At 47.9% G+C, this 16,361-nt stretch overlaps 1 protein-coding gene across 3 annotated transcripts in view; it reads right to left on the bottom strand.

Moving 5' to 3' along the window:
• Positions 1 to 16,361, bottom strand: part of PTPRG (protein tyrosine phosphatase receptor type G) — a 708,699-nt gene that overhangs the window by 82,234 nt on the left and 610,104 nt on the right. For all 3 annotated transcript variants that reach the window (XM_036031526.1, XM_028518657.2, XM_028518659.2), the window contains exons 11-12: positions 12,969 to 13,018; positions 10,408 to 11,188 (exon numbers count right to left, since the gene is read on the bottom strand). In XM_036031526.1, the coding sequence (XP_035887419.1) occupies positions 10,408 to 11,188; positions 12,969 to 13,018 (831 nt within the window). The remainder of the gene's footprint in view (positions 1 to 10,407; positions 11,189 to 12,968; positions 13,019 to 16,361) is intronic.

Here is a 16,361-nt window from a genome sequence, read left to right as displayed (position 1 = left end):
AACAGCAGTTCCGTGGAACTTCTGCCACCCTGAAACCAGTCAACAGTGGCCACTCCAGAATGTCTAGGCCTTGGAGGGTCTTTAGGAGCATGGGCTGGTTGTGAGGGTGAGTGGTGCATTACACTGTTCCTGAAACCCCATCTATTGGCAATTATGTCTGTCCCCCACCCTGCCCCACCCTCCAAGAAGCTGAGGGTGAAAGCCTTCACAAGATTCTCAGAGAGTTTCAGCAGACAAGACTGGGAACCACCAGTGTGGACTCATCATTGTCAGAGGAGAGAATGGAGGTCTGAAGAGGCTCAGGGTCGGATAAGGTTAGTGTGTAAACACTAACATGTAAGTGAGAGACCTAAGGAAGTTTTTCTGACAGCAATTCGATCTTGACCTTGACTAACAGCAGGCAGTTGGATTTGCCCAGGTCTTTCACATAAAGCTATGCAAAAATAGGAGTGCTACTGGATTTCCATGCGGGGAATGATAAAGTCGATTTCATTTTCAAAATCATGTCTTCATGGTACCTGTAACCTAAATGTCATTCTATCCCCCCAGGTTCCTGTCACTGCCCTGAGGAATTCCACTGCCCTCAGGGACAGCAAGGCTGTTAGTTCGTGAGTGGGGCCTTCCATCCACCCTGTCATCTCCTGCCGCCCCCAGCACTGCGTTCCAGCCACACCCAGCCAGCCAGTGACCACCTGGGCCACAGTCCTGCCACTCTTTGTCCCTGCCCATCCCACCGCCACATGCCTTCCCCTTCCTGCCCCCAGAAGCCCCTATTGATCCCTCCATCTGGTTCAGGTGCTACCTTCTCTGTGAGGCCTCCCTAGCCCTGGTCCGTGTTATCTCTGGAAGGCAATGAAGAGCACAGGTTCAAACCCTGGTTCTGCCACTCTCTATGTGACCTTTAACCAGTAAGTTTCAATCAATTTGGGTGGGGGATCTTCATTTATAAAATGGAATAAAAGAACCTGCTTCACAGGCACGTAGGAAAATGCAATGGGAGTAGATGGCACAGCGGTGAGCCTGGCAGCAAGGCAGTGCTCAGTGAGGCCTGCCACCGTCGCCGCCCTCCTGCACGTCTCTCACTGCACGCACCTCACTCAGCTGACGTGGCTCTTTTATCACTACAGCCCCCAAACGTGGGGCGGACTTCCATCTGGATAGTGAAAAGCTCTGTCTCCTGGCTATGCAACTCCAGACAAGTTACTTCACCTCTGTGTTGTCTCAGTTTCCTCACCTGTAAATGGAGATAGTAGCAATGCCTACCACACCATAGGCCTGTGGGCATTAAATGAGCAAGTACATGTCAAACACTTAGAATGCTGCCTGACACTTCTAAGCCCCTGGTTAATGTTGTCCACTGTGACAATCATCACCCCTCACCACACACAGCATCACTAATTATCACCACCACTACCCTCTCCATTGACAGCCTAGCACAGCACCAGGACCTAGTTGCCAATCAAGAGAACCTCCACCCTGTGGGGCGTAAGCATCAGGGACCAAGGGGGCAGCAGACTTCTGGCCAGGGGCCAGAAACTCAAAGTTTGCCCAGAGAAAGCAGCATACACACTCTTGCCTCCTTCAGAAGAATCACTTGTCCTGAGGCCTGACTTAATCTGTGGCCCAGCAGGTCCTCAAAGGAGAAAGTGTAATGAAATGGTGAACTACTAGAAACTACTAGGAATGTATAACATGTTGCCTGGGGCGAGTATACAATCTTTCTCTTTCCTCTTGTGCCTTCAGTCCTGACCATCTTCCTCAGGCCAAGGTCCCCAGAGGCTAGAACATACCAAAAACTTTTCAGTGTGACGAAGACTCTGCACTCCAGAGTCAGGCAGACCTGACTACAAAATCTGGCTCAGGCCTTTCTCGCTGTGTGACTTTGGGTAAGTGATTGCCCATCTCTGAGCCTCTGGTCTCCCCTGTATCAAGGGAGACACACAATAAAACTCATCTCTCAGGAGACTTATATGTGTAAGGATTAAATGGGAATCCACGGGAGACAGACTATGTAAATTACAGCTACATAATTTACAGAGCCAGATGCAAAATGAAATCACAGGACCACTTGTTCACAAATCACTACAGTTTCAAGATGGTGACAGCAGAGCAGGAAAGCAAGTGCAGGGCCCCGGACACAGCTCAAGTGACTGCACAGGTCCTGGGGCAGAAGCCACCCTGCCCTACCCCGCTCTGCCCTGTCCAGTGGGGCATCCGGACAGTGTTCACTCTTCCCTTCTTTACAATGCACGCGAGCAGCAGCACTGACAGCGTAACAAAATCAGAGGCACCCAACTGTTAGGAGCAGCTTGCTTTTATTCCTGGCTTCACTTGCTACCCTGGGAAGGTCCAGCACTATGTGGCTGCCCAGTCACTGAGGGGTTTACGTCCTTCTGTGATACCTAAATCCTGAACCATGAGGAGTTAATACAACTTTCCCTCATTTCCACCTCTGATTTATCCAGATGGCTCAGTTTCCCAGCAGGACTAGCCCTTCCATTCCTACTTGCCACGGGTTATGTGAACTGGCAGCTCCCAGATGTGTGTGGTTTGGCACCCCTCCCCCTATAATTATTAAATTGTGAGTGGGCTGTCACCATTTAATAAGGAATAGGGTTGACATAAAAGTCAGCAGTGGAATCATCTACTGGAAATAATACGGTTGCCAACACAGGCCTTGGTTACCACGTGGCAAACAGGAGCTGGGCCCCAGCAGCACACTCTCCATGTGGTACGTGCCACCAGCTCACCCCAGTCCTCACTGCTCCCCAGTGTCACACCCCAGACCTGCTTTCCACACTCCTGACTCCTGCTGCCAGCTCACTCCAGCCTGTCTGCTGCAGGCTGCAGGACAGCGCTCAGACCAAGGAATCAGCAGAAGAACACAAACTTGGGTCTTTAAAACAGGCCTCATAACCCAAAGCAAAAACCATTGTCTCATCAACTGCTGACCAGCATCCTGAAATGGCGAACCTGTTTCTGTACCAGGAAGCTTTCTTAATCCATAATTTCTTTTCAAAGAGATTTCATTTTTCAATCAATCAGAAACTAACCACGCTGTTGCTCCCTGGATGTGACACGGGCCATTCCCCTCCGTGAACCTGGACGGTTTTCATGCTCTTTCCAGAGCTGGTCAGTCTGCTGGTCCGTGTGAGAGGATGAAACGGCAGGCGTGACGACGTCCACCCCTGCGCCCCTCATGGAGGTGAGGTGAGGTGCAGACGAAGGGCTGCCAGGTGGGTCAGAAGACCGGAGGCCAGATGGGGCCAGGACTCAGGAGGAAACGCCTGTGTCAGAAACGTCTTCCAAATGGCACTTGGAGAAAGATGCTAACTAACCCTCAGCGAGCATCTGCAGGAGGGGGATAAGGTTTAATGACCGCCCCCTTGACAGACACACAGCTATCCTCCATGCAGGTTTTATTTCAGAATCCAACAGAATCTTGAGTACAGTGCCTCCATTCTGCCTTTTAAAAAATTTTTAAAAAAAGAAAAAACAGTTTTCAGTGGCATATGTCATCACTGAATTAATGCTGTTTGCCTTTTACTGGCTTGGCTCTCATCCCAGTAGAAGCAAATAAAAACGGAGTACAATGTACTATAAATGCTACAGGCGGTGGTGCATCAGATGGACCCATCTGAAAAGCTTCCCACCCACGGTAAGGGTGCAACTTCCGCTACAGGACAACACCGTCTCCGTTGTCCAGACTAAACGAGCTTGGAGCCGAGGGGCCATTATCTATCTGGATAGGAAAAAGCAGGATCCTTTCACTTTTCGAGAAAGATCAACAGAGAGCCAATCTGTGCACATAAAACTCTACAGCCTGGTTTGATTGTGGGCAACTTGACTATATTTGTTCTGAGTAAAAACCACCCACATCCGTGAATTAAGACGTCTGCCTTTTCAAAAAACTGTAGTAAAAAACACATAAAATTTACCATGTTAACCATTGCTATGAGTAAAGTTTAGTAGTGTTAAGTACATTCACACTGCTGTGTAAGCAGTCTCCAGAAACTGCTTTAATCTGCAGAACTGAAACACCATCTCTATTAAAGCCCACCCTGACCCTGGCAACCACCACTCTGCTTGCTGTCTCCGAGACTCTGACTGCTCTAGGCACCTTGTGTGAGACATATGCATTTGTCTTTTTGTGATGGGCTTATTTCACTTAGCGTGATCTCCTCAAGTTTCATCCACACTGTAGCATGTGCAAGAATGTCTTTTCTTTTTAAGGCTCAGTAATATTCCACTATATGTATACACCACATTGTGTGTACCCACTCACCTGTCAGTGGACATCTGGGCTGTTCCTACCCCTAGGCTGCTGCAAATAATGCTGCTATGAACACGAATGCACATCCATCTCTTCAAGACCCTGCTTTCAGTTCTTTTGGGTACATACTCAGAAGCGAGATGGCTGGATCATATGGTGTTTCTACTTTTAATTCTCTGAGGAACTACCATAGTGTTTTCTGTAATGACTGCACTATTCCACATTCCCACCAACAGTGTATGAGGGTTTCAACTTTTCTACACCCTCTCCAACACTTGTTATTTCTGTTTTGCTTTTTTTCTTGATGGTGGCCTTCCCTAACAGGTATGAAGTGAAAAAAGGTGGCTGCTTCTCCATAGGGCCATGGAATCTGTCTCTATTATTCTCAGCCCCCAATGTCAGCTCACCCAGTGTTTGTTGCAGGATCACGACTGCCAGTCAGACACACATGTGTGTTCCTGCAACAGGACATGGGTTCCCTGTTCCCATCACCATGTCTGGGCTGGGTTGGGGCATCACGTGTTTTCATTTCCATCCACCACGGGGTGCACTTCATCAGACTCAAGCAACCAGGCCAGCCCCTCGTGTCTGTTTCAATAAGGTGTGAGAGAGCTGAGGGTATTTGGTAAGTTCCAAGCCCCATAAATAGGGCTGGTCCTGACCTACCAAACTGCCAGCCACATACGCTGACGGCTCTGCTCCCAGTTGGGGTGGAAGCTGTGTATGTACGTCCTGCTGAACATCAACACCCAGCCCCTCACACCCTCAGTTCCCAACTTCAGTCTCCCCAAAACCCCCCGCGTGTTCCCTGCGCATCAGGTTTCCCACACAAAGGCGTAGATAAGCTGTCTTCCTTCAAAGGGTGCTCAGTGGGGCTGGAAACTTGCTTCCTCTGGGAGCAAACTAAACAAGCCGGCCCTTAGGAACGCCCGAGCCACTCCGAGCTAGTTCCTTAGTCAGTCCCGAGAAGCCATGGCCAAGAGCATGGACAGTTACCTAGGAAACATCTACCAAAACAGGGTGCTGGCCAACAAAGCCAGCCCCGGTGAGAGCTGCTTCGGGTGCTCGTCGCACACGTGTGTGCTGTGACTTATTTTAAATGACATAGGCCGCACCTCCCCACCTGCATGTCCTCTGAGGGAGTATCGCATTCTTGGATTCTGCCCTATCTTCATGAACCTGTACCACTCACTACTTGTCCTACATTAACTGCTATTTTTTCCCCTCAAGTCAAGTTCTTTGAAAAGAAAACTTTCTGCTAATACTATGAATCAGTGTCTCAACCACAGCACTAGTGACATTTTGGACCAGGCAATTTCGTGCCGTGGGGACTGTCCTGTGCATTGTAGGTTGTAGCTCCCTTCCCCAGTCACAGCGACAACCCACAATGTTGCAGGATGCTGCCACATGTCCTGGCAGAAAGGGAAAAACCATATATGGTTAAGAACCTCTGCCATAAATGAAAAACTGCTATCTATTTTTAAAGCACACATTCAAATATTCACTTACTAATTATTATTTCATCTGAAATCATCCTGTGTTGCCCACTCGGGGAATAAGCCTCCAAGCACAGGGAAAGGAAGCGTGGTGTGGGTGGTCTCCCCTGAACTGTGGAGTCAGGGTCCATGCTTGAGTTCTGTCTTGCCGGGGCAGTGTTGCTCAGAGCACGCCCCTTACAACCTCCTGGACCTGTTTCCTCACTGGCCTAACAGCAGCAATGTCAGCGCAGTCCTCATGGGGGCGCTGAAGGATAACTGACATTGCAGTTGGGCTTTTAGCACAGGCAACACTAGCACAGAACACGTTAAGTGGCGTTACTGTTTCTATAATCAAAGGCTCTCCAGCAGGGTTCCTTAGAGCTTGAGAGCTCCAAAGAGGTATCCTGAGCCGAGGGGTGGCTGGCACTCAGCACCCTCCACTCAGCTGAGACAGAACAGCAGCCCCAGGTCTCAGGCCAGCTCTGCCCACTCTCAGCTCCTGGCCTGGACAAAATCTTATGTGACTCCTGCACCAGACCCTTCCTTTAGCACCTGGCTCAGGGCTGATCCAGGAGGCTTTCAGGGAATGAGTGCTTATAATACATTTCTGAGCAAGACTCAGTCTGGAACGAAAAGGTTTCCTTGATTTATGGAAACAAGAAACAAAAACCTTAGCACTAAGTGATGAGTCTATAGACTACGCCCACCCTAAAAGGCTTTTGCTAGGGCCTTCTGTACCGCACCCCACCCCAAGAACATTGTCCCGCATGGAATGTGGTGTCTCCACCACATTCCAGCCGTGGCTCCTGAGGGAGGGACCGTGTTGGATTTCCATGCAACACACACCCCACTGAGGCTTCACTCTCAACACGTGCTGACGAAACTCCTGCAGAGAGACGCAGTGACTGCACAGAGGCCTCTAATCCTCTGGTCAAAGTCTGGCGCAGGGGCAGCTACAACAATCAATGCTGCAGGAGAGCCAAAAAAATTGTTTTAAAGATTTGAACTCACTTAGAAATTGGAAAAATCTGCACCAAGACCTGGGTTTCTGGCTCACTAGGTAGACCCCCTCGCTAGCCACCCTCAGGTGGAGACGAGTGGGGAGGCCCTCTTCAGGAAGGACGCGTGCTGCCTAGTCTGCCCTAGTCCTCGCCTCTCCCTGCCGCAGAGCCCCTGCTTCTCTGCTCTCACTGCTGTTCCCTGACTGACTTCTCTATGGGTCTGAGTTTCCCATTCCTTCAACAGAAGGATTCTCCTTCCTCACCTTCCCTGTCAGTGAGTATGCTAAAGCTCCTTACTCACAGGACTTGAAAAAATGCTATCAATCAAGGGTATTTAACAAGCCTCTTGGAGATGCTGGTAAAAACATAGTTTATAACTTTAAACATTAATGCTTTTTTCACAAATAGTAAATGTGAACTGAAATAGTTGTTTTTATTTAATGTAAAGAAAAAATAAATGTGGAGATTTAAATAAATGTGCATACACAGTCTTTCAAATAAGTCACAACTAAGATGAAAATGATAGTGATTTCATATGAAGAATAAATACGAAGCTGGAGGAGGTAGCTGGGGGAGGACAGGATGCATGGAAGCAAACCAAATCCTTAAAGACCGTGTGCTTTTGCGGGGGGTGGGGGTTGAGGGTCCCACTCTCAAGTCACTCACATCCTTTAATGACAGACAGGCACAGACATTTCTGCTTAAACTAGGGGTCGGCAAATGATGGTTTGCAGATCCAATCTGGCCCACTGTCTGTTTTTGTAAACAGTTTTACCGGAACTCAGTCACATCTGCTCACTGATGCATTGTATTTGGTTGTTTCTGGGCCACACAGCAGAGCAGAGTGGGTGCAACACAGACCTACAGCCCACCGACCTGAAAAGGTTCCTGTCTGGGCCTTTGCAAGAAACAGCTGGTGATCTCTGGCTCAAACAATCAGGGCTCCCACTCTCAGATTTGAATTGCCTGAAATTCTAAAGGAAGGTCCCTTTGAACCTTGGGAACATGCGAGCCTTCCCACTGAAACGAAGGTGGTAAGAAGACTCACTCTCTGATTTAGTGCTGGGGGTGGAGCAGAGTTCCCAGAAGTCCTTTTAAATGCCAGTTCATTGGGAACCACAGTCCTGTCATGCTCTTTAAGGTCCAGGGACGACTGCAGAAGAAAGAACTGCTGGGGCTCCTCATCGTCACCGTGTTGATTGTGTGGCCTTGGGCTGCTGCTCCTTCCTTGTCAGTGACGGCAAGGGTGGCTCCACTTATCTAACCCCCTTCTGCACCGATGGCTACTGTCACCCCCACTTTACACAGGGCTCTGAGCAGACACTGGCCTGAGGACCTTGAATGTGTAAGGGGCAACCCACTGGGGTGATGTGGCTCCAAAAGCTAGTCTGCCAAGAGAGCTGACGGTTGCAGCTGGAGAATCTCACGCCCCACCCTGGAGGAGGGAATCCCCAAGGTTCACCATCTGTTTCTTCTCCACTTTCTCTGGAATCTGGACTTGGACTCCAGCAGCCATGACTCATTCCGCTTCCTGGGAGCAGGCCCCCACTCCACTCCAGACCCTCAACATGTAAACACTCCCAACCCCAGCTCTTCACAGACACCTTTTCCAGGAATGAGGGCAGAGCAGCGTTTAAGAGGAGCAGCCTGACAACACTGCCAGAGCTCACAGTCCAGAGGGAACCCCTCAAGCTTGCAAATCAATTCCAGATCCACCACTTGTCTTTGGAGAAACTACAATGGCCCAAGCCACCATTGTCCTTACCTCCTAACTGGGATTCCTACATCCACTCTTGCCTCCCCTTCCACACAGAGGCTTGAGTCATCTTTCAAAAAAGTCCAACAAATGCTTGAGTCTCCTGCTGAAATCCACCACTGCTTTCCCATCAGCTAGAATCAAATCCCTGGCCTGGCTGACAAGTCCTTTCCCAGTCTGAGTTCTGCCTGTCCCTGAGCTCATCCCATACCCCCTCCTGACTCTGGCCCACACAGATGGCCTTCTGATGGCCCCTCGGCTGCTCTAAGTCAACCCCCACAGCAGGGTCTGCAGTGTTTTTACGTGGATCTTTGCGTGGCTGGCTCCTTCCCTCCACCGGGGTCTGCTCAAACATCATTCCGTCACCACTTGATGCTACAGTGTCACTTACCACTCTAGCACAAGTTACACATTTGTTTACTGGAATATCCTTAAGCTCCCCTGCCAGAACACAAGCCCCAAAGGAACTGAGGCCTGCTTTGATCTGTGTTCTATTCCCAAGGCCTAGTTCAGTCTGTGGATATTTGTTTACTATCCTCAAATCTAAGAAAATCAACTTCTTCACAGCAGTTGCTGGAGGGAGAGTCACTGTTCACACAGGAATGGCTTCAAACAGCTTCCGAGTGGCCTGGTACCTCCTGCACTCAATCCCACAGCAGGCTGCTCTGACCTTTCCCCGAAACCGGGGCACACTGAGCGACACCCACAGGAAGCCCGCACTTCCAAAAACAAGTCTGCACCAGCTTCAAAGAGGCACGTAATTCAAAACATGAAAATTTATTCTAAGTTGTATTTTAACATACGAGATCTCAGCTTTAGATGAATTTTAATGTTTACAAGTGCAAAAGCAAATAAATATTTACCAGTTGCTTTTTTTTTTTTGCACTCTTATAACTCCACAACAGCTTAGATGCAAAAAGTTGTTGTTAAACATCTTGTAGTCTGGCAAAAAGAAGAATTTCTTATTAAGAAAACCCCTTGCAACAGTAACAACCCCTGATGCTCAAGGCTTCCGTGCGGAAGCTATTAGGATGGTTCATTAACATCTGAGGGCACTGCATGGCCACAGCGCTGGTGGTCAGGGCGACGGCCGCTGCTGCACCGGAAGAGGCCTGAGCAGCCTTGCCTCAGTCTCGCCAACCATACACTGGGCACTGGGAGGGAGAGCCAGACTGGGGTCGTGGGCTAATCCTGGCTCTCCCCACGCTAGTGCCTCTCTTCCTCTGGCTTCCCATGTCCATGTCACTCCCCGAGAGTGGCCGCTGCCCTCCTCATTATTCTTCTAGATGGCACCCTGTTTATTTCTTTTATTGCCATTTCACTGACTTCAATTAACTAGCCAACTTCAGTTAACTAGCTTTCTGGCTTGCCCACTGACTTGCTTTCCAATGTGCCTGCTGCCCAGCTTTCTGGCATGTGTGCCCTCCAGTGGCCGCCAGCACCTCTGTCTGCTCCTTCCTGCCTGGAGCTCGCAGGGCGGCCGCAGGGCTGGTGCCCAGCGCGGGGCTGGCGCCGAGCAGGCGGTCCTTAAGTACAGGTGTTGAATACGCGAATAAGGTATTAAATCTTAATGAGTAAGTTCAATATCAATGTCTTCTATGTTCACTCACTTCACTGTGTGGTAGAAGTCCTTGGAGTTACTTTGAGGAAAGTAGATTTTACCAGGAAAAGTATCAAGGCAAGACTTATTCTAGCAACAGTAAGAAAGTAGGTTACTCTTACTAGAATAAAATATAGGCACTCGCACGTGCGTGCGCACCCCCCCCCCCCCCATACCAGGGGCACATACAAGTCCAGGAACAGTAAGAACTTTCTGGATCTTCATACTCTAACCCCATCACTTTTTAAAGGGCCAGACTGTGCACAGCATCATGGAGCCTCAGGTGAGAAGTCACTTACCTGGATTAACAGTGATAAATCTGCTGTCCTCAGAAAACCGGTCCCCTCGGGACACAGGCTTTTTAGATGGCATTTCGGGAACCTTGCGATCACTCCCTTCATAATGTTCCTCTGTGACTGTGGGGGGCACTTGGGTGGAGGTGACCGCATCAGAGTCCAGGCCACGGTTGGCATCCCCCGTGTCATCGGGCCGGTCGGTGGGGGCAGGAGGGTGGTCCTGCTGGGACCCAGGTATAGTCTGATGCCCCCTGTCCTGGGCAGTTCCACCGGGAGACGAAGGCATGGGGGTGGGCTCGGCATGACCCCGCCCCTGGGTGGCATGGGTCACCCCACTCTTCTCCTTCTTCTCGGAGTCCTTCTCCCCCTCCTCCTCATGCTCCCGCTCCCCATCCTCACTCTCACTCTTCTCATCCTTTTCCCCTTCCTCGGCGCCCTCACCGTCCTTGCTCGGTGCCGTATCACCATCTGGGCCAGGAGAAGCCACAGCCTCTGTGGTGGCCAAGACTGGCCTGACAGCCTGTTTGCTGGCTGCGGCGGCCGTTGGGAGGCGCGTGGGCCACACGGTGCTGGGGAAGGAGGAGATGCCGCCGCCACCAAACCCGAGGCCGGCCAGGAGTGTGCTGGTGACCACGGAGGCCACTGTCGCCTGGCTGCCGCTGGAGGACGGGCCCATCCCAGTCGCCATGGAAACAAATGAGAACGGGATGCCAGAGGATGTCCACGTTGAAGACCCCGAGCTGATGGGGGCCATGTCGGCTGAAGAGGCAGGAGACGCTGTGGGCTTGAGAGGGCCACCCAGGTGGTTGGGGAAGAGGTGAAGGAAGAAAAAGCAGAGAAGTGTCAGCCCTCAGATTGGGAGAGAGGTCCTGCCCATGACCCTCTCAAGGGTTCTACACAGTTTTCATTTTACTCATGTGGGTTCCCAGAGCATGGTGTGAAAGCTGACATTAGGTGATCATGGACAACAAGCTCTGATCTTAATGGTTTTATAATTACTCTTAAGTAGTGTATCAAGCCAAACTTTTCATGATATTGCTCAGGAGGCACTAACTGGCAAAAAAGTAAGCAGCATGAAATTGGGCTGAAAGACAAATATGAAATGAGCAGTAAACTGGCAACATCAGATGGGCGACTGATCTTGGGCGGCACTGGACGAGGCAGAAGGCCTTAGATGTCACTGGTGCTGTGGACACCACAAGGCTCCCACGTCCAGAAAGGCCGTCCAGGATCTGGTCCCGCTGTCTCACAGGGACAAAGTGGATGGATGGAGGGAGAGGGCCCCGTCCCCACCTGAGGTGGCAGGCTCAGGAGTAGGGGCAGGAGCCACTCTGCCCTGCAGGCCCTGGGACCTGGTTTACAGCTCTGCACCCCGCATCCCACACGGTACAGCCGCGTCCTTTTCTGAGTCTCCGCGTTCACCCATGTCAACATCTTTGCCCCCCGCCCCGTACACGATAACAATTACTGCTCCGTTTAACAATTGCCCATAATGTGCCAGGGCTTCCCACGCGACCCTGGATGGCCATCGCCCAGTTTTACAGATGAGGAAACTAAGGCACGGAGATGTCAAGAAAAAGAGATAGGGCTGCCTGTGTCCAAACCTCAGCTCATTCTTCTCACTGTACTAAATTGGGGCTCAATTGTGGGACTGTGCACTCACATACGATATCTCAGAAAAACAACAAGCATTGCTCTGAGTTGAGTTTAATTTTAATTCTCATAACCTGGTGTTCAGAATCCAGAAATCCATCCAATCACTAACATAGTTCAAAACAACATAGCCAGAATACCCTAGATTTTACAACTTTTATCATGCAGTTTTAGTTTGAAAACCTGATAAAGATAATCAGGTTAGCAAATGCTGAGTTCCAAGGTTGGTGAATGCAGTGCCAGATGCCACATAACATGAGGCACTGGAATGAAGGAAGCCAGACAGCCGGGCTGCATCAGCACCGTGTCTGCTCTCGGGGCGAGCTGGGCACATCCCGTCACTCATCGAGCCTCGGAGTCCTCAGCCAAAATATGGGAATAACATGAACACCAATCTTGTGACATATTTTAAGAGTAAATAAAATAAAATAATCTGTGTTTGGAAACCCAGAAAATGCTTAGTAAATTTTAGGCTATTACTGTTATTACCAACGATGTGACCAATAGTATGATTATTGTACAAGAAATAGGAAAACTTAGATATTGATTGAGGCTCCAGAAATCTGTAAATCCATGTATCTTTAGGCAAATGATTACTTCTGAATTTTAGCATATGTCCAAGGAAGGGCTTGGAGCTGACCTTGTGTACTCCTACATCTTAGAGATAATAAATAAAAACTAGACAATTTTACCTTGACAGAAATTACACTGTATAACATTACTGCTTTAATTCTGTTGTATAGCATGTTTTCATAATGTATTTAATTATAAACAGTAAATAATGTATTTTTTCTTATTTTAACTTCTTCACATTAAGCAATTAAACAACATCATACCGCCACCTTGTGGTGACAATTTTAACTGCAGGCAAATTAACGACCAGGACAAAACAATTACCATTCTCTACTTACCACTCCTGTTTTAACAATTCTGGTCCCTTGGAATATTCGAGTAGTATTAGCTGAGAAACAAAAAAATAACATTGTAATCTATGAACCTTTTTTGTTTTTTGTTCCAACAAAACTTTGCTTACAAACATAAATGTCAATTACATATAATTTTCACATCATGAAATAAATATTACTTGTTGGAGTTTTTCCAAACCATTTAAGAATGTGAAACCCTTCTTAAGTTGTGAGTCATTAAAAAATATGCAGAGTGCTAGATGTGGCCCATGGGCCATAATTTGCTGAATCCTGTCTTAAGTTATTAGCCTAAATTTTTTTAATGGTTACTGATTTCTGATTTATTGAGCTAAACTTACTTAAAGTAAACAGTACAGATCCTAAATGTAGAGTCCAATTAATCTCCACCTCTGGGAACACTGGTGTAGCCACCACCCACACTGAGAAACAACATGCTCCTGTACCCCCACCGGTCTGCATGGACCCCATCCAGCCGGTGCCCCGCCCCGCCACGCCCCGTCAGCGCTCTGTTTCTGGACTTCGTGTAAAAGGAATCCTATTATTTCACAGTGCCTCTCCATTCACTTGTTTACGATTTCTTATATTATCCTTTCAGTGATTACAATATATACCCTAAATTTATTATAGTTTACCTTAAATTAGCACTTTTAACACTTTCTAAAAATGTAACAACTATACAATTATTTAACTCTATTTGCCCACCTCACCTGTTGTGTATTGTCAAATATTTTACTTCTACTTAAGTTTTAAAACTCACTGTTACTTTAAATGGTCAAACTCTTTTATACTAACCACACATTACTCTCCCTGATGTTCCTTCCTTCCTGTAGTTCTATTCACTCATGTTATTATTATTAAATGACATAATTTTTAAAAATGTTTACTTGTGGTAAAATACACATAGCACAAAACTTACCACCTTCACCACTGTTACATGTACAGCTCAGTAATGCTATGTTCACACCATTGTGCCACGGGGCTCCTGAACGTTCCGTCTTGTAAACCGAAATGCTGTCCCCACCAGACAGCACACCCCGGCCCTTCCCCCAGCCTCTGGAAGCCCCACCGGCTTTCTGTGTTCTTCGGTTTGACACTCCAATACCTCATATAACTGGAACCATACACGTTTGTCTTTTCGTTAAGTTTACTTCACTTACTTCACTGTCCTCAAGGCTCCTTCACATGTTAGAATCTCCTTCCTTTTTAAGGCTGAATGGTGTTCCACTGTATGTGTACCACATTTTTTTTTACCCATTCATTATTGATGGATGTTTGGGCTGTTTTCACCTTTTTGCTATTGTGAATAATGCTACATGGTATAACTTTTAAAAGTAAGAACATGTCACACTGAGCTTTTGCTGTTATCTAAAAAGCCAACAGTGCTAAATAAACTAAAAGTCTGCTCCCTATAGATACATGACATTGAAAATTAACAAAAAATGCTAAATACCACAATAAATGACCTTTGTGCTTGCTGTTGTTTTTATCTAAACCAGAAGTGGCAGGTGACCAACATAAATTTTGTGTGGCCTGCAAGCTGATTTAAGAAAACTGAATTTGCTGCCACTGTAAATTTGCACTTTGTAAACACTGCAAACAACAGCCTTCACCTGAAAAAAAAAATCCCAAATTCCCACTTTCCCTAAAAAATCACAATTTTTGGCAAAACTGAGCTCATCTTCCTGCAGGGCAACATTTGGCTGAGGCTAAGTGCCTGTCACCCCTTTCAGTGGGCACAGGACCTCCAATTTCCCACTGACAGCCCCCCCTCCACGGCACACCTTCGCTGCCCGGCCCCTGGGGCGCCTGTGTTTGCAACCTGACCTAACCGTGTATTCCTTTGTACTGCTGTCAAGTGAAGTGTGCAGAGATAAGTGTGGGGAACAGGCAGATGGAGAAGTCAATGCCAGCAGGTCGAAGAAGGCAGCCCAGGAAGCAAAAGGCTCTCACCGGGAGTAACCAGAAGCTCCAGGGTCGGGGCTGCACTGGCTGCCTCAGACAGGTCTGTGCACCTCCCTTTGTCAAGACAGGAACAAAAGTTCCCAGGAGACCTGCCTCACCGTTTCCTTCCAGAGGCTCTGATCAAGGCCAAGGAACTACATAGCCACTCTACCCACATGCCTGCTTTCATGAATCTTGAGCTTTCCAGCAGGCACAGTTCTACCCATGCTGACTAGGAAGTTCCTACAGGACCTTTCTGATTGGGAGTGCTTAACGTGGGTCCACAGGGCCTAATGGAATTCAGGGACAAGGAAAAATGACATGTGCATGGTCGCTTGTCCCCAAGCTCTCACTGAGATACACTGTGAACACAGCAACAAATCTCAGCTGTGTTAGCAGGACCTGAGACTTGGTCTCGAATTGAAATAAGGCATTTTCTTAGTGCCTCACAGTTGTAGCTCTTTTGGAATATCATTTCTGTTCATCACGGCTCAGAAATCCCAGCAGCTAACAGACCCACCGCTTGTCACTTAATTCTTTAATAAGAAGGCGCACATATTATTACCACATTCCAAATTTGTTTGTTTAAAATATTTTGACAACTGTATTTGATTATGAGTGGTATCCTTTACTATGTATTTTGCTTTTTTACTTTAAGTCATTTTAAGAGGATCCATCAGCTCTGCTGCCAGGCTGCCTCACAGTCTGTGGCTCAAAGACAAACTCAAGAACCTCTATTTTCCATGACTGTTGAGAGTCCCAGGAAAGGCTTTGAACACTTAGTGAGTCAGCACTGTTATTACCCATTTGTTGAAGATGGGGGTACGTGGCAAATGTTTACTCTTTGGGGGGGGGGGTCCACTGCCGTACATAAATGCCTGGACTTTGGAATAAGAAATTCAGACCTGACTCAGGAGCCAAGTGATTTCTCACAGGTTACTTAGTTGCCCCGAACACCATTTCCCTCCTGTGAAATAACACCTGCATTGCAACTCGCCCTGCGGTCAGATGAAATAACTTAAAGGCAAGTGTGCTGTAACTGCAGCATTCTCTAGACACTGCTTGCTGCTGTTGCCATTACATTTATGACAGTAAGATAAATGTAACACACTTATTGTTATGTTATAGAGGACATAAACAGTGGTATATTTGCCATGATAAGGTAAATACCCCGCATGGCTTCCTCATGCTCCCGAACCAGAGGTAAGGCTTATCACTGGGAAACCTAATTATTCCAAGCAAGGTTTCCATAAAGTTTCTAAGCTTTTATACTTTTCCCATTAAAACTTAAGTCCTAAGACTTAGAAAATTTTGTTCACTGGTCCCTACTGCTCATAAATTCCTACTCGGCTCACCAGAAAAGGTAAGTCAGCCTACCTCCGGTGAGACTAAGTTTTTGCGCTGCCTCCTGGGTGGGGTAGGGAAGACACTACAGCC

This window comes from Phyllostomus discolor, chromosome 7 (assembly GCF_004126475.2).
Source record: "Phyllostomus discolor isolate MPI-MPIP mPhyDis1 chromosome 7, mPhyDis1.pri.v3, whole genome shotgun sequence".
Classification (NCBI taxonomy): domain Eukaryota; kingdom Metazoa; phylum Chordata; class Mammalia; order Chiroptera; family Phyllostomidae; genus Phyllostomus; species Phyllostomus discolor.
This window is presented reverse-complemented; position numbering and strand designations above follow the sequence as displayed.